At 51.5% G+C, this 27220-nt stretch overlaps 3 protein-coding genes across 5 annotated transcripts in view; 2 read left to right on the top strand and 1 right to left on the bottom strand.

Annotated features, from left to right (window-relative positions):
• Window positions 1-17226, bottom strand: part of SUPT6H (SPT6 homolog, histone chaperone and transcription elongation factor) — a 44160-nt gene extending 26934 nt beyond the window's left edge. The window contains exons 1-11 of one of the 3 annotated variants that reach the window (XM_083480212.1): window positions 17129-17226; window positions 8047-8249; window positions 6966-7118; window positions 6578-6648; window positions 5149-5344; window positions 4673-4757; window positions 3775-4048; window positions 3388-3489; window positions 1974-2090; window positions 1653-1742; window positions 157-299 (exon numbers count right to left, since the gene is read on the bottom strand). In XM_083480212.1, coding sequence (XP_083336338.1) covers window positions 157-299; window positions 1653-1742; window positions 1974-2090; window positions 3388-3489; window positions 3775-4048; window positions 4673-4757; window positions 5149-5344; window positions 6578-6648; window positions 6966-7118; window positions 8047-8152 — 1337 coding nt within the window. In that variant the 5' untranslated portion in view covers window positions 8153-8249; window positions 17129-17226. Of the gene's footprint in view, window positions 1-156; window positions 300-1652; window positions 1743-1973; window positions 2091-3387; window positions 3490-3774; window positions 4049-4672; window positions 4758-5148; window positions 5345-6577; window positions 6649-6965; window positions 7119-8046; window positions 8250-9873; window positions 10070-16205; window positions 16807-17128 lie in introns of those variants that run through there. The other 2 variants (XM_083480210.1, XM_083480211.1) reach the window with 2 other exon arrangements.
• Window positions 17227-17259: 33 nt separating this feature from the next.
• Window positions 17260-22331, top strand: SDF2 (stromal cell derived factor 2). The gene is made up of 3 exons (XM_083480271.1): window positions 17260-17509; window positions 20340-20536; window positions 21757-22331. Exons 1-3 carry the CDS (start codon window positions 17275-17277, stop codon window positions 22042-22044), a joined length of 720 nt encoding a protein of 239 aa, XP_083336397.1. The 5' UTR covers window positions 17260-17274; the 3' UTR covers window positions 22045-22331.
• A 3401-nt stretch (window positions 22332-25732) lies between these two features.
• The window catches only part of BLTP2 (bridge-like lipid transfer protein family member 2), a 43029-nt gene continuing 41541 nt past the window's right edge, over window positions 25733-27220 (top strand). The window contains exon 1 of the mRNA XM_083480208.1: window positions 25733-26135. Within this exon, the coding sequence (XP_083336334.1) occupies window positions 26065-26135 (71 nt within the window). The 5' untranslated portion in view covers window positions 25733-26064. The remainder of the gene's footprint in view (window positions 26136-27220) is intronic.

Genomic DNA, 27220 nt, shown 5'->3' with positions numbered 1-27220 from the left:
GCAGCCCTAGTCAAGAAAAGAAGACACAGAAGGTTTTCCCCGAGGCTCTCGGGAAGAGACAGACAGGCTGGCCAGGGGGAACCACGTGTTCCCATTGAGACAAGGCACCGGCCTGCCTTGAAGTTTTGGCCTAACAGCTCTGAGGAGAGACGGTACCTCTCCATGTCGGTGGTGTCCAGGGCTCTGATGCCGTCTGCCAGAGGCTTGTCTGGATCCGCAGAGATCTGCTCGTACTGGTAGGCTTGCATCTTCTCAAAGAGCCTGGTCAGGTTCTGCTTACGGATCTTCAGCTGGGTCCACTGGGGCAAGGGAGAGAGAGAGGGAAGTTTGCTTTGAGTCACCTGACTGCCTTCCCAGAACCACCCCACCGACTTCTCGCCTCCAACTGAACTTCCTGGAGTAAGGAAAGCAGCAAGAGTCAGAGCAGAGCCAGAGAGGTCCCTTTGGCCGGCGAGCACAAGAATATGGTGGTGGGTCTGAACATGGAAGATGCAGGGGGTGGGGGCTTCCTTCCAATGGTGGAGAGGGGGTTTGGACCCCCACTTCTTGAAAAGGTCAGTGAACTGAGAGAGGGAAAGGAATGAGAGACTCCTGGCCAGGGCCATGCTGGAACTGAAGTCACAGGGCTTAGCTAGCTGGCTCCATAGAGGGAGTCATGTACGAGAGCGGCTCTCGGTGGCCAGTTAGCCAGGATGGCTCTGCTCTGCCTGCACAGTGGGAGGCAGCCATGCTTCTGAACACCAGTCGTTCGAAACCACAGGAGGGGAGAGGGCTCTTGTGTTCACATCCTGCTTGCAGTTTCCCCATGGGTATCTGAATGGCCCCTGTGAGAACAGGGTGCTGGACTAGATGGGCCCCCTTTGGCCTGATCCATCTTCTTGTGTCCTTATGAACACCAACACCCCACGACACAGATAATCTGGTCGTGGTCATTCAGGTTTGCAGAGGGAGAGAGCTAGGAGGCGCAGACCTTTTTGGACAGGAGAACAGGGCCCATTTCCCCCTCACACAGAGATTTTGCTCAGTGACATCACAGGAAGATAATATTGTTATTTGTTAAAAGAAACGGCGGCCCTTTCTATGGTGGCCAAGGAGGATCTTCTCAGGTAAAGTTCCCACCAACGAGTGGCTACGGAGCAAGAAGAGACAAGTGCACTTCCCTGTTAAAAAGGTAAAGGGACCCTTGACTATTAGGTCCAGTCGTGGCCGACTCTGGGGTTGCAGCGCTCATCTCGCTTTATTGGCCGAGGGAGCCGGCGTACAGCTTCCGGGTCATGTGGCCAGCAGGTCTAAGCCGCTTCTGGCAAACCAGAGCAGCACACGGAAACGCCGTTTACCTTCCCATCAGAGCAGTACCTATTTATCTACTTGCACTTTGACGTGCTTTTGAACTTCTAGGTTGGCAGGAGCAGGGACCGAGCAACAGGAGCTCACCCCGTTGCAGGGATTCGAACCACCGACCTTCTGATCAGCAAGTCCTAGGCTCTGTGGTTTAACGCACAGCACCACCCGCGTCCCTGCAAGTCCCTATTACTGTTTTTAAAAAGAGGAGACCATTACGTCCGCCCCACCTTTCCCATTTCAGTGATAACAGCAACTATCTTAGAGCAGAATCACCGTCTCAGGTGAGGCGGCTGGGCTGGGAGGCTCACCTTCTCGTCCCACTGCCAGACTCGCCACAGGTCATTGATGTGCAGTTCTGGCTCTACGTACTCCTTCCTGTAGAAGGCGATGAATGGAACCTAAGGGGGGGGGAATGGGAAAACCCCATTAAACCCAAGGAGGTTGGGCTCACGGACAGGAGCCCTCCTGTTCATGGCAGGCTTCAGTGCCCAGCCACCTGCCAGGGATTAGGGATTCCAGCTGCCATCGGCCCCTGTCAGCGTGGCTGTGCTTTTGGACTCCAGCTTCCACCAATCAAAGAAATTCATCTACCCTCAAGGAAGCAGCTCAGCCGTCCCATCCTAGCTCACCTCAAAGTGTTGGTTCCTCATGAAGTTCAGGGCCTCTTTGATCTTCTGGATGGTGCTGGGGCCCTTGCGGCTGAAGCTACTACTGGCCTGGCCGCGGTCCAGGTAGTCGGCACTCTCCTGGGGAGCAAGGAGAAGGCAGGGGGGTCGGCTGACACTGACATTTCTTACAACCATAGAGCAAATACTATCTTTGAGCGTGGCAACACCCACCCCTTTGGAACTCCCTGCCTATTGACATCAGGCAGACACTGTCACCGTACTCATTTCAAGCACCTGCTAACAATATTTCTTGTTCTGGAAAGCCTAGCAAGGCATCTGGGTTTGACATGCATTTTCAGCTGCTGATTTAATCATATTTTAAATTTTAAACAGAATTAGCTGAAACACTTTTTTTTTTGTACGGCAAAACCTAGTGTGACAAGCAGGCTGAGAGTTAGCTCAGTTGGTTACAGCGTGCTGCTGACAACGCCAATGTCACGGGTTCAATCCCCACATGGGCCACATACAACTCTGTCCCTTCCAACTCTGCAGTTCTACGATTCTAAATTTGACGTGTGTTTTAAGATAGCTGTTTTAAGCCAACTGTTTACTCTAATTATATTTTTAATGTCAAATATCTCCTCCTGTTCCACTGCCCTTAACAGTGCCCCTGCCCAAAGCCCCCACCTCACAAACTACCACACCTGTGCGCCAGAGACAGCCAAACCTCAACCCTGTTGACACCCAGCTGGCAAAAAACACAACTCCAAAGAGAAGGCTGTGAAGGAGAACTCTGGAAAGGGGGGGGGGCAGTGCAATTAATCCTCTTCAATATTGCAGGCTCTGCATGCTTAGAGTTAGTCCAAAATGCAGCAGCGAGATTACCTACCACCTGGGATTGCATTTAATTCTCATACAAACTATTTTCGAAAGAGCTGCAATGATTGCTAGCTCGCTTCGAGACCCAATTGAAGGTGCGCATTGAAGGTGCGCATGTTAGCATTTAAAGCTCTAAACGACCCAGGCACCAAATACCTGAAAGACCACCTCCCTCCCTACAGTCCCCTTGGGTGCTGAGATCAGCAGAGGGGGCCCTTTTGGTACGCCCTTTGCCCTCAGAGGTTTAGGGGGTTGCAGTCCAAAAGAGGGTCTTCTCTGTGGTGGCCCCTCAGTTGTAGAACTCCCTCTCCAGAGATGTGTCTCTGGCACCTACATTATACAACTTCAAAAGGATGCTGAAGATGCACATCTTTTGACAAAACCCATCTCAATTTTATGGCTGTTAAGTTGCTTTGCATTGTTTTCAATATTGCTTTACAGGCTGCAACTTGCCCTGGGACCTTAAGAGTGGAGGAGTAATAATAAAACAAACAACAACATAGAGACATGTCCTACAGCCTTCCAAGAACAGCTGTCACTCCAAGCAGATCCTCACCTGCAGGGAGATGGTGGGCATGGCAAAAGCATTCCGGTAGATCCAGTCGGCTTCCTCTTCCAGCTCGTCATCTTCGGCATTCTTCACAGGGATGGAGCGCAGCTGGGAGGAGGAAAACAGAGTGCAAAGGGGTGAAGTTTGCTGCAAGCGGCCTAAGCGGTCAGGGCTGCGTTTTGTGACCTAAGGCTAGGGAACATCTGTGCCCTCAGATGTTGCTGGACTCTAGATCCCCAGCATTCTAGCAGGGCCAGTGGTCAGGGATGAGGGTGATGGGCACTGGACTCCAGCAACATCTGGGGGCAACCACAGGTGTCCCCCCACCCTTGCTGTAAATGCAGCAGGTAGTGAAAAGGGAGAAGCAAGGACCGGACAGGCAGGTCTCCTCACCTGGAACCTCTCGGGCATGTCAGTCACCCGGATCTCGTTGTCCTGGTCAGTCAGGTGGCTGCTCTCCAGTTCGCTGGGCTCATACATCTCGAAAATGCTGCGGCGGCTGACGCGCTTCTTGGCCGTCTTCTTGGGCCGGACGCGGATCTCCCCTTCCGTCTCTTCGGGCTCGTAGTCATACTCATCTTCCATCTCCTCGTCGTACTCGTTGTATTTCTCGAACTCATCATAGTCAAAGTCCACTCCGAATATCTCCTGAGCCTCTTGCAAAGCACTGGGAGAGGACAGGAACACTGGTATTTGACCACTGAAGGCCCTCAATGTCTCAGGGGTGGGGGAAGGAGAGAGGGCAGCAGCTGACTTGCCCACAAAGAGCCTTATGAGAACAGGGGGCCTCTGAACACCGAAAGCCAAAGCAGGCCCATTTCCACATTGAAAGGGAGCTGGGCAGCTCCAGGGGCCACTGCAAGGAAAAGCATTTCGCAAAATTGTAGAGGTGGAAGGGACCCCCAAGGGTCATCTATTCCAACCCCCTGCAATGCAGGAATCACAGCTAAAGCACCTCTGGCAGATGGCCATCCGACCTCTGCTTAAAGGAAGGAAGAAGAAGCCACCATCCTCTGTGGCACTTCGTCCCACTGTCAAATGATTCTTACTCTCAGGAATCTCTTTCCCTACAGCTTAGCTGGAATCTCCTTTCTTGCACTTTGAACCCTTGGCTTGGGTCCTGCCCTCTGGAGCAGCAGAAAACGGGCTTGCTCCGTCTTCCACGCGACAGCCCTTTGGGGGTTGCAGATGGCTCTCATGCTACCGCTCACGCCTAACATTTCCCTTTGGCGGTGGTTCCCTCCCCGCAGTCAGCACTTGAAAGAAGGGCAGCAGCCTTCAACCAGCTTACGCGTCTGTGTATCCGGGGAGCTTCTTCCTCCACTTGGGCTTCTTTAGAGGCTGCCCATCGTCATCCACAATGAAGTCATCGATGTCTGGAAGAAACAGCAATGGCCGCCGCTCACATAGGTGGCTGGAACTGGGCCCTTCCCTCACCCCACCTCTGTCTCGACCAATTATTGATCTATGCCCAGTTGCTGGTGCATCTCTGCCAGGGGCCGCCCATTCAGCTGGGAGGCAGGTCTCCCCCTCACACCGGTCTGGAATATACCACTACTTTGCCATGGGGGCTCCAGCCTGAGCAAAATAATCTAATGAAATAAGAAATAGGTTGCTCCCATGTTAGGTAAGAGCTCCCCAAGGCTGGCTTCTGAATCTTTCCAAAGGCCACTAGCTGCCCCTGGCTCCTTTGAACACCTTCCTTCAACTCACAGCCCTTCCTATCATTTCATCCAGTATCCCAGAGGAGTGAGCGTCAATACCTACCAGATTCATCTTCCTCCTCTTCCTCTTCTTCCTCGGCTGCGGCAACAGGGCCTTCGCCGCCCTCTCCCCCGTCCTCACCCTCCCCATCCTGGAAGATCTCTTCAGCAATGGCTTCCTTCTCGTGCTCCTCCTTCCCATAATCCTCTTCTTCGTCATCCTCGTCATCTGACATCTTTCTCACCCGCCTGAATTTTTGCTGCCGAGGGAAATGTATTCTGTTTGATCAGTCTGCAGGCCCCTTGAGATAGGGACTCCCCACACCTTCCAGGGACTCAACAGGCAGCCCCTCATCTCCACACCCAACACAACCTCTCAGGGACACCTGAGCAGAAGGCAGGGTCACTGCTGTCCAGGGCAGCCGTCTAGCAGCTCCATTTGGTATGCAGGTTGAGACCCTACCTGCAGACTGTCTCACCAGAGTGGTGCATGCTATGGTTATCTCCCACTTGGACAACTGCCATGAGCTCTACATGGGGCTACTTTTGAAGGTGAGCTGGAAACTACAGTTAATCCAAAATGCGGCAGCTACACTGGTGACTGGGAGCGGCCGCCAAGACCATATAGCACTGGTCCTGAAAGACCTACATTGGCTCACAGTATGTTTCCGAGCACAATTCAAAGTGTTGGTGCTGACCTTTATAGCCCCACATAGCCTCGGCCCAGTATACCTGAAGGAGCATCTCCACTCCCATTGTTCTGCCCGGGCACTGAGGTCCAGCGCCGAGGGCCTTCTGGCAGCTCCCTCCCTCCCTGTGAGAAGTGAGGTTACAGGGAACCACCCAAGTTTTCTCAGTGGTGGTGCCCACCCTGTGGAAGACCCTCCCGTCAGATGTCAAGGAAATAAACAACTATCTGATTTTTAGAAGACATCTGAAGGCAACCCTGTATCGGGAAGTTTTTAATGTTTGACATTTTATCATATTATTATTATTATTACTATTACTATTACTATTATTATTATTATCATTATTAAAAACCACCCAGAGTGTCTGGGAAAACCCAGCCAGATGGGCAGGGTATAAATATTTGTTGTTATTATTATTGTTGTTGTTGTTATTGTTTTTATTATCAACCACACCTCAGCCAAACAAAAGACGTGTGATGGGGTAAGAGCCAGGCTGCAGTGGGACCCAATCTACTTTGAGGTCCCAACCAGGTACCCTTCAGATATTTTGGACAAAAACTCCCATCAGTCCCAGTCAACAACATAGGGGGGCGGAGAGGGGAGCAAGGCTGATTTAAGTCTCTCCAGCACAGCCTTCTCAGACTGCATGGTAGCATGAGACATTGCCTGAAGGAGAGGTGACTGAGGAAGCCCTTCCTTCTAAAGCAAAAGATCCAGCAAATCGAAATAGTAGTAGATTAGGATGGCTGAGATAAGAGCACCTTGATCACTTAAAATATTGCCAGAGTGTGACGTGCTACTCACCCGTTTAACTTTGACACCCAAGTTTTCTTCAATGAGATCAAAGTCGTCGTCCTCAAGACGGTCATCAAAGTCTAGAGAGGGAGAGATGGAAAGTCAGGACCCCAAACAAGTAGAAAAGGAAGCTGGAAAAGATTGGTGGGAAGGAGGAGGGCAGGGGGGAAAAGGTGCGTCACCCAGGTCAGGCAGAAGGTGGGGCTATGGGCAGGTGGAATTCAATGAGGACAAATGACGCAGGGTAGCCCTTCAGATGGTGTGGACCACAACTCCTAGTTGGGGCTGATGGGAGTTGTAGTTCCCAACATCCAGAGAGGCCCAGGTTGAAGAGGACTGGCACAGAGAATGAAGACCGACAGGGACCTGCTTGTTGCTGACCACCCCCCAAACTTACTGCGCTTCCTCTTTTTACGACCAACATCGTCCTCAGAGTCTCCGGAATCACTGGCTTCTTCCTCCTCCTCCTCTTCCTCATCGTCATCATCATTGATGAAGCCTTTCAAGTTCCCCTGCTCGTCCTGGTCATCAAGGTTTTCCTCCTCCTCCTCTGATAGAAGGAGAAAGTCAATACAATAAATATACAGAAGTCAGGCACCGGGTGCAGAAAAAGCAAATTCCCAGAGGCAGAGGATTAGCTGAACTATGGAACTCCCTGCCACAGGAGGCAGTGATGGCCACCAACCTAGATGGCTTTAAAATCTATCCATTTACTTATTGAATCTGTATGCTGTCCTTCACGGGGTGGTGCGCAACATAAAAATGCAGAAACACAAAATATAAAAGGGGATTTCACGAATTCACGGAGGAGAAGGCTATCAATGATGGATGCAAGCCACGATGGCCATGCTCTGCCTCCACAGCTGGAGGCAGCTATGGTTCCAAATACCACTGGAGAGGAGAGCGCTCTTGCACTTACATCCTGCTCACAGGCTTCCCCTTGGGTCATCCGGTCGGCCACTGTGAGAACAGGATGCCGGACTAGGTGGGCTACTGGCTTGATCCAGCAGAGCTCGGTTTAGGCTCTTATGCTCTCATTGAACTGAGGGTTTGTTTGCCAGCACCAAACTTCCACGAAGGCCTGAAGCTCACACACAACCGTTCCCTTTCCAAAGTTGGGGCGCCCGGTGGATGCGTTTCTCAATCTGTTCATTCCTCTTGCCCCCAAATCCAATTACATTCCTCCAGCCACTTAAGGCGTGTAGATGCAGCCTGTTCCCAAGTGAACAAATCCTGAATGCAGCTGGCCTGCCAGGGCGCAGCTCCCAGGCAATGCACCCAACCAAGTCAGAAGCCTCTGTCGGCTAAAGCCCCCAAAAACCGCCAGCCGAAACGAGTCACAGGAGCTTGGTTGTTTTTGCTGCCATGGACCAGCACAGGCGCTCCCTCTGCTGTCTGGAAGCTTTCTGGCAGAGACTCACATGGACAGACTGTTGGCACAACTCAGAAACCCGAGGGGGAAAGCGAAGGGAGCTCACCGTCTTCATCCTCGACGAACTTCTTGGGTGGCCTGGTGACGACTTCCCCATCTTCGTCGTACTCCTCCTCTGACTCCTCAGCCTCGCTCTCCACAAAGTCCGACATGGTTGCGGTTATAGATGGGGCTGAGGGGGGGAGAGGAGGAGGAGGAAGGGGCCGAAGTCAGCGAAGGAAGTGGCCCTCCCTTGCTGGGTTACAGCACCTGTGAGGAAACAAGGAAGGAAGGAGACTAAGGATAAGGCCGCCACACACAAAGAAGGCACAAGGGCAAGGCAGGGCAGGTCTAGCTGCTGGAGGGAAGCAGATCTCACTGCAAAGGCCCGGTGTGGGCCAGAAATTTTTAGGAGAAAGGAATACCCGACTGGATAATTTGTGAATTTGGACCCACCATGTCAAAGATCGAGCGAAGTAATTAATTAATTTGTATGCCACCTTTCCATAGTTAAAACCATGCTCAAGGTGGCATACAACATGAAAAAATGTGCATAATTACAAACATAACAAAAGTAGACATAAACAATAAATAAAACTCATCAAAAAGTAAACAACCAAATTGAACATTTTCCACATAACTCTAAAAAGACACAAAAAATTAATATCAGCAACAACCCCTCTCCCAACAGAACCCCTGAAACAAAACCCCAGTGCAAGTCTGTTCCTCTGGTCTGGCCCCCTGCACTCTGGCTCTGCTTACTTCTTAAGAACTTAGAAAACTACCTTCCATCACAGTCAGGCCACTGATGACTTTTGCTCACTACTGTACACAATGGCAGCAGTTTTCCAGGGAGCCTTTGTATATCCACCCTGGAAATGTGACCTAGGACCATTTGCACATGTAAAGGATGTGCTCTACCACTGAGCTATGTCCCTTCCTCAAACATTCTTACAAAATTTCTAAAGCTTGATAAAATAGTTATGATCTCTGATACGGACAGGACTTTGGAAGAGGGAATGGTTAAGCCTCTTAATCACTCAGGTTTACTGTTTTCGACTGCTGCAAGTTCTACCACTGTGCACAAATCTAATGTTGGGGTAGTGCTGGCTGTTCTTAGCAACTGTGCTTGACGTGTGTACCGTTATCCTTCTCTATCCAACTAAGAGCTGATTCACACTGCCAGGTTCCTCCTGGCAGGTTTCTTCCTGGGAATGCTCTGGTGTGCTATCTTGATTCAAAATGGCAGCCAGGGGCCCAAATTTGACGACGACCCCCTGCTCCCACCTTAGAAACCCTTGTGCCAATGATATCCAGATAGGCAGTGGAACCTATAGAGAACAGACAGACAAACAAACCACTTTCCAAAATATACAGTGGTACCTTGGGTTAAGTACTTAATTCGTTCCGGAGGTCCGTACTTAACCTGAAACTGTTCTTAACCAGAAGCACCACTTTAGCTAATGGGGCCTCCCGCTGCTGCCGCGCCTCTGGAGCACGGTTTCTGTTCTCATCCTGAAGCAAAGTTCTTAACCTGAGGTACTATTTCTGGGTTAGCAGAGTTTGTAACCTGAAGCGTATGTAACCCGAGGTACCACTGTATGGGAGATACTCTCATTTAACTTCCAACAAGCCGTAGTCAAGATTCCAAGAATCTTTGAAGGGGTCTCTTTGACAAAGACTGGAGTGGTCAATGGTGGATAGAGACTGCTGGCAGGCAAAATGGTGGCAAGAGCAGAGGACCAGAGCCACGTGGGGCCCCAAAGCCCCAATCCCTGACCTGGAGGACCTCCGCAGGTCCCCCACGCCACCCATGCTTTGGACACACTGACTCTGACATGCAAACACAGAGGTTTCTTCAGGCCAGTCAAATATCCAGCTATTCCAAACCCACATTTGGCTGCAGCTGTGATCTGCTGGGATGTAGGCCTTCACCCACTGAGTTGTGAGGCTGCGCTAGGTGGGTCACAACACAGCTATTGCCACCATGTTGGATTCCATCTTGGGCTGACTGGACCAAAGGAGCACTCCTCATGGGTCTGGGCTAGGAGACTCTTCTGATAAGTTGTTCCTTTTATCAGATTCCACGAGTGCTGCAGGAGTATGGCAGGAGAAAGGCATGAGTCATTTTTTAAAATAAGATACACATTTCTGGCCAAAGCCACACTCATGCCTTTCTGCTGCCACACAGCAGGAGTAATTTTCATTTACTAATGCAGTAATGATGAGGTAACACGATATACGTTGCTCTCGGGATTAACAGCATGCATTGTTAGCGCTATTAAGCATAAATCCGAAGTGAAAACATGAAAGTGGGCTCCGTGTTGCAGCTTGGGCGGCAGAGGTGGGTACCAGGATATCCTCAGGGACACTCCCCAAATCCTTCCCATGAGAGGACAATTGCCGACAGGTGAAGGAGCGGGTATTTCTCCTGTCTGTTGGTTTGAGGCAGAGGCAGGCCAAGGGTTCAGGTTGCACATTCTACAGGCAACACACAGATCAATGGCCTCTTGCCAGCATTTTGTTTACTGACAGAGGGGGACGAGAAGTGAGCGGTAAGAACAACCAACGCTGGATGCAAGGGGGCAGCAGCTTATGCCCGGCTCCAGCCACAACACAAGCGACAGATCCCAACCAACCCTGCGATCCTTGCTCGGGTACCAGGCTCTATGCAGGCTTTCCTCCTCCCTGGGTGAAACAGACCCACCCTGGCAATTCTTAATCCTGGCTCAAATGCAATGACTGCAACTGGAACAAGGTCTCCATGGGCAATCGCATTGTTAGATCACACACACAATATTTAGCCATCCTCCTTTCCAAAACTGCATTCTCATTGCCCAAACTATACTTTGCAAGGGTGTTCCTACTTCACAGGCAGGTTTCTAATTATAAAGCACCTCTCTCTGTCCTCCCTTTGCCTTTCATCAGACAAGTGCTCCCTCCTGTTTTTCCAGCACTACCACAGCCTCCAGGCTCTCTCCCCATTGCAGCATGCTCTACACTCCTGCCAGCAGAGATCTCAGGCCCACCGGCCCACAGAGGGACTGGAGGTTTAAAATGGCACCCAGAGGCTGGCAGACTGAAAGCACTGGCCACAAAACACCCACCTACTCTGCCCCAGCTTCTGCCAACATAGCAGTTTGAAAGCATGCCAGTGCAAGTAGATAAATAGGTACCACTGCGGGGGGAAGGTAAACGGCATTTCCATGCGCTCTGGTTTCCATCATGGTGTCCCTTTGCACTAGTAGAGGCTTGGTCATGCTGGCCACATGACCCGGAAACCTTCAGCCTGAAGTGAGATGAACGTTGCACCCCATAGTCGCCTTTGACTGGACTTAACCGTCCAGGAGTTGGTGGCACCAAGGACCATGCCCACTTCCTTTGGGTCTACTTTCAATCCAGAAGTGCTGCCCTCTGGTTTTCATCGCCCTTCTACTCCTGGAAAGATCTTTACTGCTGGATACTGTCCCCTAGCGGGGGGCAGGGGTCATGCTACTTGTGGCCTTTCATACACAGGACATTGGTTTGAATTGGATGTGGCTCTGGGTTAATCACTGCAGACTCCTGAAGCTCACAGTTTTTTGTCACTAAGGCAGAAAGGAAGGACCTACATGCTTCAGTGGCACCACTTTGATTCAGGGAGCACAGAAGGGAGAATCCAAAAGATATATTCGAGATTTAACAGGACTGTGGGGAGAATAGCAAGGCAAACTTCCTGCAATGAATGAAAGCTAGCTGATGTGGCATTCCTCAAAGCAGAGAGGTGCATTGATGCACAGTTTCTACACAGAACTGGGACCCTGCCACCCTCATTTAACAGGGAGGATCATAACTCATTGGTAGAGTACCTGCTTCGTAGCAGAAGGTCCCAGTTTCAACAACTGGTATCTCCCACATAGGGCTGGGAATGTTCCTCCTGCCTGAAATGTTGAATCGTAGCTGCCACTCAGTGCAGACAATGAGCTAAATCAGGCATCCCCAACCTGCGGCCCTCCAGATGTTTTGGCCTACAACTCCCATGATCCCTAGCTGACAGGACCAGTGGTCAGGGATGATGGGAATTGTAGTCCAAAACACCTGGAAGGCTGAAGGTTGGGGATGCCTGTGCTAAATGAACCATTGGTCTGAGGAGAAGGCAGCTCCTATGCTGTAATGGCTGAGGGATGGATGGAGAAAGGCTATGCTTTGCATCCATGGTCAGAAACAGTAATACTTGCTGGAAACCACAGGAGGGGAGGGAAAGGTTCTTGGGCTCAGGTTCTATTTGTGGTTTCCCACTGAAGCATCAGTCTGGCTACTATGAGTACAGGATGCTGGACTAAATGGACCCCTTTGGGCTTGATCCAGCAGGCTCTTCTTATTGTTCTTGGCTCCTCCAGCATTTGGCACTGAGAAAACATCCATCTTCTCAGTTTCCCGCATTAATAGCACACAGCACTTACAGGAGAACACTTTAGAGCACTCAATGCACCTCACACAGCTTCTCGGTAATATTTGCAACAACCCTTATGCCAGAACCATTTCTGCCACGTTGCAGCTGGGGAGCCAAGGCAGAGAGCGAGAGAGTCAGCTAATTTGTGGACAAAAAAGGCATTTGAAATGGGTGCTTCCCAGTTCACAACTCAAGTCTCTGCCATGATGCTACATGGCATCTTTAAATGCTTAGCTTTTCATGCAGATCAGGCGTGGGGGACATTAGGTCTCCAGATGTTGCTGAACTACAACTCCCATCAGCCCTGGTCATTATATCATGCTAGCCGGGGTTGATGGGAGCTGTAGTCGAAAAACTTCTGTAGAGCACCAGGCTGGGGAAGGCTGCTGCAGAGGATGTGAAGTGCCATAGCTCCAGGGGAGAGCACATGTTTTGCATGAAGATGATCCCAGGTTCAATCTCCAGGTAGGACTCAGAAAGACTCTCAACCTGACATCATGGGTAGGCATTGCTACCAGTCAAAACCAAGCTAGGTGGACCTAGGGTTTGATTCTGTCTAAGGTAGCTTCCTACATCCATCCAACTTCCCAGATCCATTACAAAAGACCTTGGAGACATAAAACAGCCAGCAAAGCACTATCCATGTGCTATCCATGCGATTTAAGAATAATAATGCATAAATAAATAAATAAATAGGAGGAAACGAACAACCACCTTCCTCTTAAGTTAGCCTAGATAGTTTTTGCATCTCAGAGGGAAGGATGAGGATGCAGAGTGGAGGATGTAAGCCACAGCCTTCTTCTGGTGCCCCCCCCCCCACCGATGTTTTGGGTTATGACACCCATCTGACCCAACTAGGACAGCCATGCTCCCATCAGACGGCTGTGATGGCTGAGGAGGGCACAAGGTTGGCAAAGGCTGCTTTAAGGAGTCACTGGTTTGCTACCTTTGATGGAAACAGAACCAGGAGCTCCATAAGACTAGAGCAGTCATAACCAAACTCAGCCCTCCAGCTGTTTTTGGACTACAACTCCCATCATCCCTAGGTAACAGGACCAGTGGTCAGGGATGATGGGAATCGTAGTCCCCAAACAGCTGGAGGGCCAAGTTTGGCCATTACTGGACTAGAGCATAAGAAGAGCCTGGTAGGATAAGGCCAGTGGCCGGACCAGCCTCCTGTTCTCACAGTGGATAGCCAGATGCCCGCAGGCAAGACCTGAGTGCAGCAGCACTCTCCCCTCCTGTGGCTTCCGGCAACTGGAATTCAGAAGTACCAACACTGTCGCTAGTAGCCATTAACAGCCTTGTCATGGACTTGTTTTTTAAGCCGACACAGATTCTTCTGCTCAGGGATCCCCCTGAAGAATCCTCCCGCATTACTGTCTCAGTCACTTGCTCCTTGTTTTCCTTGCCTTCTCCCCACCTCCCAAATTGCTCTCTGTAGCCAGGGTGGAATTCCCCCTTCTGTTCAGAAGCATCAGCCATTAAGGGAAAAGAGGCCCTTTGGTGCCTGCTCTGGGGGAGGGGGAGGGCAGCAGGTAGGATCATGTACTAAGCCGCATCTCGGCCACTGTGCTCCTCGAAGCTGCTTATATTATCATTTTTAACCCCCTGTTCCTAGGGCCAGTCCTGTTGTTTTTGGAGGAAAAGTCTGAAAGGTTGGTGCTATTGACAGTGGGTGCTTGAGATAGTAATGCGGGAGGATTCTTCAGGGGGATCCCTGAGCAGAAGAATCTGTGTCAGCTTAAAAAACAAGTGCACTTATTACATCAGGATATTTTCATGGACTAGAGGGTATGCTGCAGTCTATAACAAAGTGGGGGGCCCATAAGCAATGAATGTGCTAGCCTTTCAGATAGCACAAGATTCTTGGTTGGGTGCCTGGTGTGTTTTTTTAGCCACTAAGAAGGGGGATAAATGCTTTTTTTTAAAAGCAATTTTCAACCTGTTATAAGAATTCTAAAGTCTCAAATATAAAATGTTCATAAACTTATAAGGCAAACACATACATAACTATATAAATCACGTGTCTGAAATAGTATGACCTCAAATATTCCTTTGCAGTTAAGGGAAGAAAATGGGGAAAGTCTTCCTATTGTATTTTTTGCTTGCAAATCGTGTCTTAAGGATGCATTTGGGTATGAATAGGGTGATCCTGTGACCTGTGATTTGGGAATGAGAAAGTATTAACCATAACAAAAGAATGGCCAGACAGCCCAGGTAATGCAATCAGTGACCATTATCATGTATCCTGGCAGACAGGATTTCTGCTGTAGACTGCCTCCTTCTGTGATGTATTTATGACGTTTTGGGGTGGTGGTCTTTTGGCTACAGGGTGGGCAATTTGAAAAGTCTATATAAGGGCTTGAACACCATTGTTCAGGGCTCTCCTCCCTCCTGCGTGTAGGGACCCTGTTGCAACAGTTCCGTGAATAAAGACCAGGCTTACTAGCCGCTTTGTTTCTCAAATACAGTACACTCTGGTTGGCCTGTTATTTCCACCTACTGATAGGGAACCCTCAAGAACTGTATACGGGCTCCAGAATACCCCATAAGGGAAAGGGAGCAGTTTATTTCTCTTGTAACAAAGCCCATACCAAATGTTATTTATCCAGTATCAGCAACAGAACACCAAAAATGTCTTTAAGTGACTTACAGAAAGATCAAAAGCCATTAAAAACCACAACATAAATGTGGATTTCATCACAAATGTTTCGGTAAACAAGGGGGAGAGAACACCTGTGGTCCTCCAGATGTTCTTGCACTCAAACTCCCAGCAGCCAGCAGGTGGGGGGGGCAGAAATATTACAAGAAGCATTTCCATCTGCCCCGCCCCCCCACGTTGTTTCCACGCTGACAATACTAAGCAGAGTCCAAGCCCCCGCACACACACCAAACACCATCATGATCAGTAAGGAGAGCAGAAAGGGAAGTCCAACCGCCTCCCCCACCCCGATCACCATGATTAATAGGAGGAACACCAATAAAAAGCGAATCCCACCCCTCCCCTCACCCTCCGATCACGATTACAGATAGCAGCAGCAAGGAAACTGCAACCTCGGTCCTGTATACCTGAAGGAGCGTCTCCACCCCCATCGTTCTGCCTGGACACTGAGATCCAGCGCAGAGGGCCTTCTGGCGGTTCCCTCGCTGCAAAGAAGTGAGGTTACAGGGAACCAGGCAGAGGGCCTTCTCAGTGGTGGCACCCGCCCTGTGGAACGCCCTCCCAGCAGATGTGAAGGAAATAAGCAGCTATCTTCTCTTTAAATATATCTGAAGGCAGCCCTGTTTAGGGAAGTTTTTAATGTCTGATGCTGTATTGTTTTCAACACTCGATTGGAAGCCGCCCAGATGGGAGGGGGGTATAAATGACAAAAAAATATTGTTATACCTTGGTATTTTAATATTTTGTTGAAGTGGCTGGGGAAGCCCAGCCAAATGGGCGGGGTATAAGTAATAAATTATTACCCCCACGAGCCTCCCTAACAATTAAGACCCTCTCCTCCCCCCCCCCCCCGCGGTCCTTTTCCTCCCTTCCTCTCCCTTCCCCCGCCGCCCTCTTCCTCGGGCCCTGCCTGATTCCCCCCTCCCCAAATTGGGCGGCAGGAGACCAGGCGCCCTCCCCCCCTGCACCCGCTTTCCCCCTTCCCCGCCTGGGCCCGGAGGAGCTCTGAAGGCGCCGCGAGGCCTCGGAGGCGAAGCCCGACACCCCCCTCCCGCCGGCTCCCCGAGGGGGGGCACCGCAAGGCCTCAGGCCTCCTCGTCCCCGCCGCCCTCCCGCCAGGCAGCCTCACCTCCTCGGTCGGTCGGGGGCCGCCCACCCAGCCCAGCGACGGCCCAGCGACTCTCGCAGGCAAAATGGAGGCCTCGCTCCGTCAGCCGCAGCGGCGAGACTGGGGGCGGGGAGGGAGGGAGGGAGGGAGGGAGCAGAGGAGGCGTCGGGGCAGAGCGGCCTCAGGTGGGGACTTCCGGTTCTCCGGGCCCATTTCCGGCATCCTTCCAAATACCCGTATGCGGATGGTGAGGAGGAGGAGGAGGAGGAGGAGGAGGAGGAGGATGACGACACGACGACAGTAATTCTTATTTATATCCCGCCCATTACTCTGAGTGGCTTCCGGCAAAATAAAATAAAAAATAAGAAAGTCCAACATTAAAAGCTTCCCGATGATCTTCCGCCAGGCCCTGGCTCTCAGTTACACCCGGGGCCTCCTTGAGGCGGGCGGGATGCTTCGGCCCTGCCTTTTCTTCCCCCAAAGGGGGCTGGGGGCTGCCTTTTAGAAAATCGCCCTGTGATTTCCTCCTGTTTTACAAACACGTGTTTCTTTAAATATTGATCGCAACTCGCTTTTGAGTTCCCCTTGGCCAGTTATTTTGGGACTACAATTCCCATCATCCCTGACCACTTGTCCTGTTAGCTAGGGATGATGGGCGTTGTAGTCCCAAAACAGCTGGAGGGTCACGTTTGGCCATGCTGGTAAGAAAAGCGACCGGGAGAAATTATAAGTTTTTAATATTTAACGCTGTACTGTTTTTAACATTTGATTGGGAGCCGCCCAGAGTGGCTGGGGAAACTCAGCCAGATGGGCGGGGTATAAATAATAAATTTATTATTCTTATTTTTATTTAAACACCTGGAAGTTCCCCTCCCCCCAGCCAGGGAGATCAGAGACGCTCTATCTCGCTCCTCTTTCCCTTCCGTTTACTGTACAAGCCTAACTCTATGGTCAGCCATGCGCCCCTCTTTCCTGGAACTTCCGCCCAGCTGCCTGTCTCTATGGTTCCAGGGAGAGTCCTCCTCCCGCCTCGCCGACGTCGAAACCGGAAGTAGCCCCTGGCGCCGCTCCCTCCCTCCCTCCCTCTCGGATGGCGGAGCCTCTGCGAGGAGCTTCCGGTTTCCCTCAGGGACGGGCGATGAGGGCTGCGCGGGGCCCCTTGTGGGCGGCGCTGCTTTTGGGCGTCGTGGCGGCGGCGGCGGCGGCAGCGGAGGGCGGCGGCGACGGTTCCCCTTCGGGGCTGGTGACGTGCGGCTCCGTGGTGAAGCTGCTCAACCCCCGGCACGGAGTCCGCCTCCACTCGCACGACGTCCGATACGGCTCCGGTGAGGCCGCCGCCTTCGAGACCCTTCAAGTGCGCGGGGGGGGGCGCTCGCCGATTGGCTGCCTGAAGCCCCGCCCCCATGGGAGCAGGGGCGAGGAGGGCGGCACTCTGCCCATGCTCTTAAGCTCAGGTCGTGGGTTCGAGTTCCGGGTTGGGCAAAAGATTGCTGGTGACCTGGTATACAAAACAAGGGAACAAATAACAACAGAAACTGTTGTGAGGTTTATTTATATCCCACATTTCTCCCCCCTCTCCGAACTGGGTCTCAGGGAGCTTGCAAAAACCAAAACAGGAAGATGATAGATAATTGTATAGGGAAGGGACCATTTGGATCCCTTCCAATCAGGGTTCAGGCCTCATCACGGGACTGAAACTGCCTTGGTCGCACTGGTTGATGATCTCCGGCGAGCTAGGGACAAAGGTGAGAGCTGTTTCCTAGTTCTGCTGGATCTCTCAGCGGCCTTTGACACCATCGACCATAACATCCTTCTGGACCGTCTAGAGGGGCTGGGAGCTGGGGGCACTGTTATACAGTGGTTCCGCTCCTTCCTCCTGAGCCGTGTCCAGAAAGTGGTGGGGGGGGGATGAGTGTTCAGACCCCTGGGCTCTCACTTGTGGGGTGCCTCAGGGTTCTGTCCTCTCCCCCATGCTTTTCGACATCTATATGAAGCCGCTGGGAGAGATCATCAGGGGGTTTGGGCTGGGTGTTCATCAGTATGCGGATGATACCCAGCTCTACCTATCCTTTAAATCAGAACCAGTGAAGGCGGTGAAGGTCCTGTGTGAGTGCCTGGAGGCGGTTGGAGGATGGATGGCAGCTAATGGATTGAAGTTGTATCCTAACAAGACAGAAGTGGGGACAGGGGGTGGGCTGGTGTGGAGGACTCCCTGGTCCTGAATAGGGTAACTGTGCCCCTGAAGGACCAGGTGCGTAGCCTGGGAGTCATTTTGGACTCACAGCTGTCCATGGAGGCACAGGTCAATTCTGTATCCAGGGCAGCTGTCTACCAACTCCACCTGGTACGCAGGCTGAGACCCTACCTGCCCACGGACTGTCTGGCCAGAGTGGTGCATGCTCTAGTTATCTCCCGCTTGGACTACTGCAATGCGCTCTACGTGGGGCTACCTTTGAAGGTGACTCGGAAACTACAGCTAATCCAGAATGCGGCAGCTAGACTGGTGACTGAGGGCGGCCGCCGAGACCACATAACACCGGTCTTGAAAGACCTACATTGGCTCCCAGTACGTTTCCAAGCACAATTCAAAGTGTTGGTGCTGACCTTTAAAGCCCTAAACGGCTTCGGCCCAGTATACCTGAAGGAGCGTCTCCACCCCCATCATTCTGCCCGGACACTGAGGTCCAGCGCCGAAGGCCTTCTGGCGGTTCCCTCATTGCGAGAAGCGAAGCTACAGGGAACCAGGCAGAGGGCCTTTTCGGTGGTGGCGCCCGCCCTGTGGAATGCCCTCCCATCGGATGTCAAGGTGATAGACAACTACCTGACATTCAGAAGACATCTTAAGGCGGCCCTATTCAGGGAAGCTTTTAATGTATGATATTTTAGTGTTTTTTGGTTTCTGTGGAAGCCGCCCAGAGTGGCTGGGGAAACCCAGCCAGATGGGCGGGGTACAAATAATAAATTATTATTATTATTATTATTATACAGTGGTACCTCAGGTTACATACGCTTCAGGTTACAGACTGCTAACCTAGAAATAGTGTTTCAGGTTAAGAACTTGGTGCTTCAGGATGAGAACAGAAATTGCGCAGCGGCAAGAGGCCCCATTAGCTAAAGTGGCGCTTCAGGTTAAGAACTGTTTCAGGTTAAGAACAGACCTCCAGAACGAATTAAGTACTTAACCCGAGGCACCACTGTATATATGAACTATTCAGTTTAATTCAACAAAATGAATGAACTTGATTCAATGAGTCTGTAACCTGAAGTGTCTGTAACCTGAAGCGTATGTAACCTGAGGTACCACTGTGTGAGTGTGTGTGTAAAAATATAATGCTTAGAATTAAAACATGAAAACAAATATATTAAAATGCAGATAGTTTAATATATTTGAAAACAAATATATTAAAATGCAGATAGTAAAAACAGCACACTGCTATTTAAAGGCCACTATTAAAATAAGGACGTGGGTGGCGCTGTGGGTTAAACCACAGAGCCTAGGGCTTGCCAATCAGAAAGTCAGCAGTTCGAATCCCCGCGATGGGGTGAGCTCCCGATGCTCGGTCCTTGCTCCTGCCCACCTAGCAATTCGAAAGCACCTCAAAGTGCAAGTAGGTAAATAGGTACCGCTCCAGCAGGAAGGTAAATGGTGTTTCCATGCTCTGCTCTGGTTCGCCAGAAGTGGGTTAGTCCTGCTGGCCACACGACCCGGAAGCTGTATGCCGGCGCCCTCAGCCAGTAAAGCGAGATGAGCGCCGCAGCCCCAGTCATCCACGACTGGACCTAATGGTCAGGGGTCCCTTTACCTATTAACATAAGAGCAATAATAAAATTCTCTAGGTTTTTTTTAAACGAAGGGCAGTGTATAAAATCTAATAATGATAATAATACAAATTAATTTAAGAATCATTTCAATCTGAAGTCATATTTAGGGTAGACCCGTTGAAATTATGTTTCTTTTTATTATATTTCCTGTGACAGTGAATTAAGAAAAAAGGAAGAGGCCTTGCTCTTTTTTCAATATCTGTGCAGAACTATAGACCCCTCCTATATGTCATAGAAGCACACGGACAAAGAACATTTCAGATAAACTTGCAGGCGTCGTGCCTGGAACAAAGGGAGGGTGAGGCTAACTTGTGGGTTCCTTTCTCCCCACAGGCAGTGGGCAGCAGTCGGTGACGGGGGTCACGACGGTCGACGACAGCAACAGCTACTGGCGGGTCCGGGGCAAGACAGACACGGTGTGTGAAAGGGGCACCCCTGTGCAGTGCGGACAGTCCATCAGGCTGACCCACATTAACACCGGACGCAACCTGCACAGCCACCACTTCACATCCCCCCTCTCGGGCAACCAGGTGAGGCTGGTGGACTGGAGGTGGCGCAGGAGGAAGGCTCAACTTGCCACCTGTACTGCCAGGTGGAGGGCGGTGCCATGGACACAGAGGAACAGTGGGAGCTGGGGAACCAAGGGAAGAAGACTCTGAGACCCCAGGGACTGGGGCTGGGACAATGATGAGTGATCAGAGGGAGCAGACTGGGGGGGGGGGGGAGGTGCCGGAAGCTGAAGAAGTAACAGGGCTTAGTGAGCTGGGAGAGTCTGTGACAGAGAGGAGTCCAGTATCAGAAGCGGAAGCTGGTGAGTGGGAGGAAGAGAGAGGTCAAGAGGCAGAGATGAATCTAGCTGGTGAAGATGCCAGGGGGTCTCTTCCTCCTGCTGCGACAAGCTCCTCTCCCAGCTGTCTCCCAGAACCAGAAGCAGCATGAAAAGGGCAAAGCGGTGACAGGCTTCACCCAGGTGCAGTGGGCTGTTGTGTTGGGGGTACAACTTTCAGTCTCGGCAACTGGTTCATGGAGTAAGACCTACTAAGGAGGAGCTTCTGTGCTGAGTGAAGATCATTTTTTTGGTAATAAAGAGTTAACTCCAACTCTGAACAGGAAGTATCTCCCAGTCTTACCAGGAGATGCCATTGGGCATTGAACCAGGGACCTCCTGCATGCAAAGCAGGGGGTCTTCCAGTGATCTCCAGCTCTTTTCAGCCCCAGGTTTCTATTTTGTTTTCGTTTTTCATGCCCCACCCCCAAGAAATTTGAATGCTTGATATCAGCAACAGAAATGAGAGTCTTGGCCATTGCACCCCTACAATGGGGCGGTCTCCACAGGAGCCGGAACCGGCCCAGTTGCCTTCTAAATCCAGCCTGTGGATAGTCCAGGAATCAGTGTGTTTTTACATGAGTAGAATGTGTCCTTTTATTTAAAATGCAACTCTGGGTTATTTGTGGGGCACAGGAATTTGTTCATTCCCCCCCCAAAAAAAATATATATAGTCCGGCCCCCCACAAGGTCTGAGGGACAGTGGACCGCCCCCTGCTGGAAAAAGTTTGCTGACCCCTGATCCAGTCCAGCCCCTGGCAGTGCAGGAATTGCAACTAAGGACTCCCTGACTGGTGACCATCCACCCTTCGCTTAAAAACCTCCAAGGAAGGAGAGTCCACCACCTTCCAAGGGAGGCTGTTCTCCTTTGAAGAGTGTGTGCGTCTGTTAACATCGCCTTGCTCTCTGCCTTGTCTGTTCCAGGAGGTCAGCGCCTTTGGGGAAGATGGCGAGGGGGATTTCTTGGACGACTGGACTGTCCTGTGCGGGGGCAGCTACTGGGACCGGGACAGTGAGGTGCGCTTCAAGCACTCCTCCACAGACGTGCTGCTCTCCGTGACTGGCGAACAGTACGGGCGGCCTATTCATGGCCAGAGGGAGGTCCACGGCATGTCCTACTCCAGCCAGGACAGCTACTGGAAGGCGATGGAAGGGATTTTCATGAAGCCGTCCGAGTTCCTGAAGGCAGAAATCTACCACTCTGAGCTATGACAGCATCGAGGTTTCTCCCTCCTCCTCTGCCAACGGTCTGGTGTTCAGGGCCAGCAAGCCCCAGGTTGATCCTTAGGCGGTTGAGGCTGCAGGTGTTGCGGTGATGCTAAGACGCTGTCCTGCTGTGGGAATACCAGGACAAAGGTTCTCTGCCACTCCGTGGGCCGCCATCTGCAACCGCACAACAGTGTTCCCCCATCCCTCCTTCCCTGCACACCTATTGCTGATATTCAAGCACCCGTGTGCCTGGGAGTCAGCCATAAATAAATGCAGGTTATTCAAGCAGGTGCAATGAGTACTTTGTGGTTTTTCTCCCTTCCCCATCTTATGCTCATAGTAAGAACAGAAATCTTACTGTGAGTCAGCCGTGAGATTTCTAAAATGTCTCTTACTGGGTGTTCCCTTCTACCATCTCGCAATTCATAGTATCTTCTGTTTCTCTCATCAGTTCTCAAAGAAAGGCATTGAAAGGAAGCTACATGGCAGTTCCCCAGGACAGCTTAATGCTTTTACAAAAAGTTATCGGGTGCAAGCCCACCTACGCTGAGCTCGCAGCTCTTGGCTGGTCAATGGTAGCCAATATTGCATGCACACACTATAATAATAATAATAATTTATTATTTATACCCCGCCCATCTGGCTGGGCCTCCCCAGCCACTCTGGGCGGCTTCCATAGAAACCAAAAATACAGTAAAATATCACACGTTAAAAACTTCCCTGAACAGGGCTGCCTTAAGATGTCTTCTGAATGTCAGGTAGTTGTTTATCGCTTTGACATCTGCTCGAAGGGCGTTCCACAGGGCGGGCGCCACTAAAGGTCTCTTCTGTATTTCAAAAGGTCTCTTCTGTATTTCTCTGCACTGAGAGGAAGAGGCCAAATGCCTGTTCCCATGTAAGAGCTGGCTTTGTCCCTCTACTCCTCCCCTCCCTCCTAATTTTGGTGCACTGCTTCAGCTGACCCATCATTTCAGGACCCTCTTTCCACTCCCCATCAAGTCCTGTATGCCCACAGCTCTTCCATGTAGCCATAGGCAAAGGAGGAATTGCATCCAGAGGAGCAAGCAGGTTTTCTGGAGCAGGATTACCAATTTGCTTCCATCAACCTTGGAAAAAAGTGTTTTCAGGCTAGTAACTTCTGGGTTTGTTTACAGGGCTGGGAGCAGCATGGTCTGCAAGGGAATGCATGTGCTCATTTTTATTTATTTCTTAGATTTATATACTGCGCTTCATCAAAAGATTCACAAGCTAAAACACACAGGTGGATTTTTAAAGGGTTTTTTTGGTACAAAAAACACATGCATGTAAATAATAATGAATTTTATTTATACCCCGCCCTCCCCAGCCAGAGCTGGGCTCAGGGCAGCTAACACCAATAAAATCACAGTAAGAACATAAGGGGGGAACCAATTTAAAATACAGGTTAAAATGCAATTTAAAATGCAGCCTTGATAGATCAAGACCATAAGGGGAGAGCAACATAAGAGTCAGACTTGAGTCCAAACCAAAGGCCAGGCGGAACAGCTGTCTTGCAGGCCCTGCAGAAAGATGTCAATTCCCGCAGGGCCCTAGTCTCTTGGGACAGAGCGTTCCACCAAGTTGGGGCCAGTACTGAAAAGGCCCTGGCCCTAGTTGAGACCAATCTAACCATCTTGCGACATGGGACCTCCAAAATGTTGTTATTTGTGGACCTTAAAGTCCTCCGCAGGGCATACCAGGAGAGGCGGTCCCGTAAGTACGTGGGTCCTAGGCTGCAAAGGGCTTTAAGGGTCAAAACCAGTACCTTAAAATAGGGTGGCATGGAGCCCTTTTTTTGCATATAGGATAAACTGACATGAGTTGGGCATAAACTGATTAGACCACTGCTACCTGGAGACGCTGCCTGGGTTTGAACCTGGGACCTTCTGTGTGCTTTGCTGACACACCTGTGCTTGCCCAAGGCCCTTCCTCATTCCCTGGTGAGAAACCTTGACCTTGTCACTTTTTTCTGACACGTAGCGATCTCCGGCTGTGCCAGTGGCGGCTGGAGCGAATGGGAATTGCAATCAGAAACTTCCAGAGGTCACCTGCTTGGGGAAACCGGGTTAATGTTTGATTTTTATGAATACATTCCATCCAGTCCATGCTTTGTGACGTCCTGTGTTTGAACCAACAAATAGAATCTCTCCCTTGTAAATACCTGCTCCATTCTCGTGTGACTTCAGAACTCAGTTGAGGCGCCTTCTGGAAGCAGCTTTCCTCCAAGACCAGCTGTGGGGAACCTTTGGCCCTCCAGAAATTGCTGAAATACAGCTCCCTTCAGCCACAGCAAGTGTGGCCAATGGACAGAGATGATGGGGTTGGGAACATCTGGAGGGCTGCATGCTCGCCACACATTGCCCTACACCAACAGGGCCTTTTCTTCCCCTGCCTATAAAGAGAATGGTTGGAACTTGTCCTAGGGTGGCATACATATTTGGTGTTTGTTTCATAAAATTTATATACTGCTTGATCGTAAAAAAAAAAGCGGTTTATTATATTAATAAAAATATAAAAACCTAAATTAACAATAGAGGACATTTGCAAAGTTAAAACAACAATAGACTAAAAACAGATTGAAACTCACATCAACTTTCTAAACATGTTTTTAGCAGGCAGCAAAAAGTTTGCAGTGAAGGCACCTGCCTAATATCAAGAGGCAGGGAGTTCCGAAGGGCAGGTGATTCCACACTAAAAGGCTGAGTTCCCAAATGTGGAATGGGTGTTACATGGAACGCAGTGCTGGTCTTGGAGATGGGGATACAGGGAAGAGAAATCCTGCCTTCTCCACTCCTAGCCCTCCCTAAAAGCGATCCTTAAGGAGATTGCAATGCATTTTTTGGGGGGGGGGAGTGTATGTTGTAGAGCAGACAATGGCACACTGCATCCCTCACAGACTTTTTTTTACTCATTACAATAACATGCTTGTTTTCCAGTGTAGAGCTAAAACTTTTCATATTTAAACAGTTAAATATTTTCAAGCACCTTGAATTTCTTTTTAAGTTCCACATTTGATCCATCTAAAAAGGAGCACATTATAATAGAATTGAAAATTGGAAGGGACCCCCTGCAATCCAGGAGCGAAATAAAATACAGTACCCACAGTGGTGCAAAGACTAAATTTGCTGTCTCTCTTTATTTACATAAGCCACTTTTCGCCCACTGGGCCCCCTCCAAATGTTTGGGACTACAACTCCCAGCAGCCCCAACCCCCAGGCTTGTTGGTGACAGCTGACAATTACATGGCTGGATGCAGTTGGGTGACAACGGCGGGCAAAGACATCCTGCGGAGAGCGCGGCATTCTTACAAAACGGAGCCAACCCTGGAATGCTGTGGGCTGAGCAGGCGCTTCAATGCAAAGCCTCTGCTCCTTCCTCGATTGCAGAGGGATTTTCCAGCCCGGTTTCGGGAAGTTTTTAATATTTCATGCTGTACTGTTTTTAACCTTTGATTGGGAGCCGCCCAATAATAAGAGTATATTATTATTTCCGTTGGGCAGGCCGAAGCCAGGGACTACATTTCCCAGGGTGCTCCAGGAGGAGCTGGTGGCCGACGCGAGGGCCACTAACCCGCTGCTCTTGCATCTGCCAAGTGCTGCGCCTTGCTGGGCGCGACGGAGCCTCTCTCCACTCCCTCGGGCTGGGAAGGCAGCAACCCTCCGGGGGGCCTTCTCTGAACCCGGCCTCCGCCCGCCCCGCCCCGCCCCGCCCCGCCCCGCCCCGCCCCGCCGCTCCCTCCCTCCGGCGCCGCCAGCCGCCCTGTCTGTGCCGAAGCGCTCTGTGCGCCCCCGGAGGCTGGCGCGCCGGCAGGCAGGCAGGCGGGCAGGGGCGGGGCTTCCCCGGAGCGGCCTTAGTCCCGCCCCTCCCCGGCCCCCGGCCTATGGCTGCAGCGCACGGGGCCGCGCGCGCTCCTCCGCCCTCCCTGCCCGCCCGCGCGCTCCCGCCGGCCCTTCCCCAGGCGCTGCCGGCGACGGGCGGTTGGAAGGAGCTGCCCAGGCGCCCCCCATGGCGGGCCCGGTGCTGGGCGCCTTGCTACTGGTCCTGCTGGTGCTACTGGGCGGCTTCTGCCTGGGGAGGTAAGGGAGACTGCAGCACTCCTTTTTTCCCAGGGGGGCATCGGTTTAGGGGGCGCCTTCCCCGTCCCCATTAAGGCCCGAGACCCTCCTCTGCCACCCCGTTTGCCATGACCAGGTGGCACTGCCAACCTCCCTTCCCTGCTCCCCCAGCCCCGAAAACTGGGCACCCCCTGCTGTTCACTTCTCTGCAGTTGGGCTGGCACTGCCACCCTGGCCTAGTCCTCCGCCCCCCCAGCCACTCTGCCCACTCTGGATGCCAGGGGGGCACTGCCAGTTTCATTAGCCCCCTCCCTCTCCCAAATAATTCTGTGTGCCGCCCACCCTCCCTCCCTCCCTCCCTCATGCCAACTGGTCCCCCACCCTGGGTAAACGTTGCCACTTTTATCTGCCATGGCACAGATTGCCACCTTTCGTCAGCCTGGCACCGCTCAGATTCCAGGTAGTGTCGCCAGCTCCGGCCTCTGAAAGCCCCTTCCTGAAGTTCTGGGCTTGCTCTAACCACTACACCACCCTGGCTCTCCAAGGGCGAGGGGCGGAATTGGGGAAGTCCTTTTGCAGTGGGGTGGCGTGTCTGGCTTCCGTGGTGTAGTGTTGGAGAGAAGAGGCAGGGGTTCAAAGCGCCTGTTCTTTCCCCCTCACCCAAAATACCACCCACAGGCTCCCCAACTGCCCTGTGAGGTGTGGGCACCTCCACAAGTCGGGGCTGCCTTACACCCACTCTGCGTGGCATCATGGCTGGCAAAGCTGCCAGTGGCTGTGCTGTTTGTTTTGTCTTCATCTGTGCCAGCCTCTCATTCACCCCTTGCCTGGCATTGCCTGTCCCACTTTGCCGTCTTATGACACCACCGGCCCAGTCTTCAACCCCTTTGCTCCCCCAAATCTGAGCCCCTGGGGTCTCCTGTCCCTGGACTGCTGCCCACCCAGGTGCCCACTGCTGACATTGCCCTTCTTCCTTCTTTGCCCCCTTGCTGGCATTGCTCCCAACCAGTGCCCACAACACTGCGAAGCTTTGCGCCTCTTTTGGGGGTTTGTTCTGTTCCCCCCATTCCAGGGTCTGATGATCACTTGCTGCATTTCTGTCCCAG

The sequence above is a fragment of the Podarcis liolepis genome (genome assembly GCF_965112155.1).
Source record: "Podarcis liolepis genome assembly, chromosome: 16".
In the NCBI taxonomy this organism is placed as follows: domain Eukaryota; kingdom Metazoa; phylum Chordata; class Lepidosauria; order Squamata; family Lacertidae; genus Podarcis; species Podarcis liolepis.
This window is presented reverse-complemented; position numbering and strand designations above follow the sequence as displayed.

Excerpts from the sequence above, each read along its gene's own strand:
- SDF2 (XM_083480271.1), top strand. The coding sequence starts at position 17,275 with ATGGCGGAGCCTCTGCGAGGAGCTTCCGGTTTCCCTCAGGGACGGGCG. Across the intron at positions 17,510-20,339 it reads CGACGTCCGATACGGCTCCG|GCAGTGGGCAGCAGTCGGTG; the intron begins GTGAGGCCGCCG and ends TTCTCCCCACAG. Across the intron at positions 20,537-21,756 it reads CCCCCCTCTCGGGCAACCAG|GAGGTCAGCGCCTTTGGGGA; the intron begins GTGAGGCTGGTG and ends TGTCTGTTCCAG.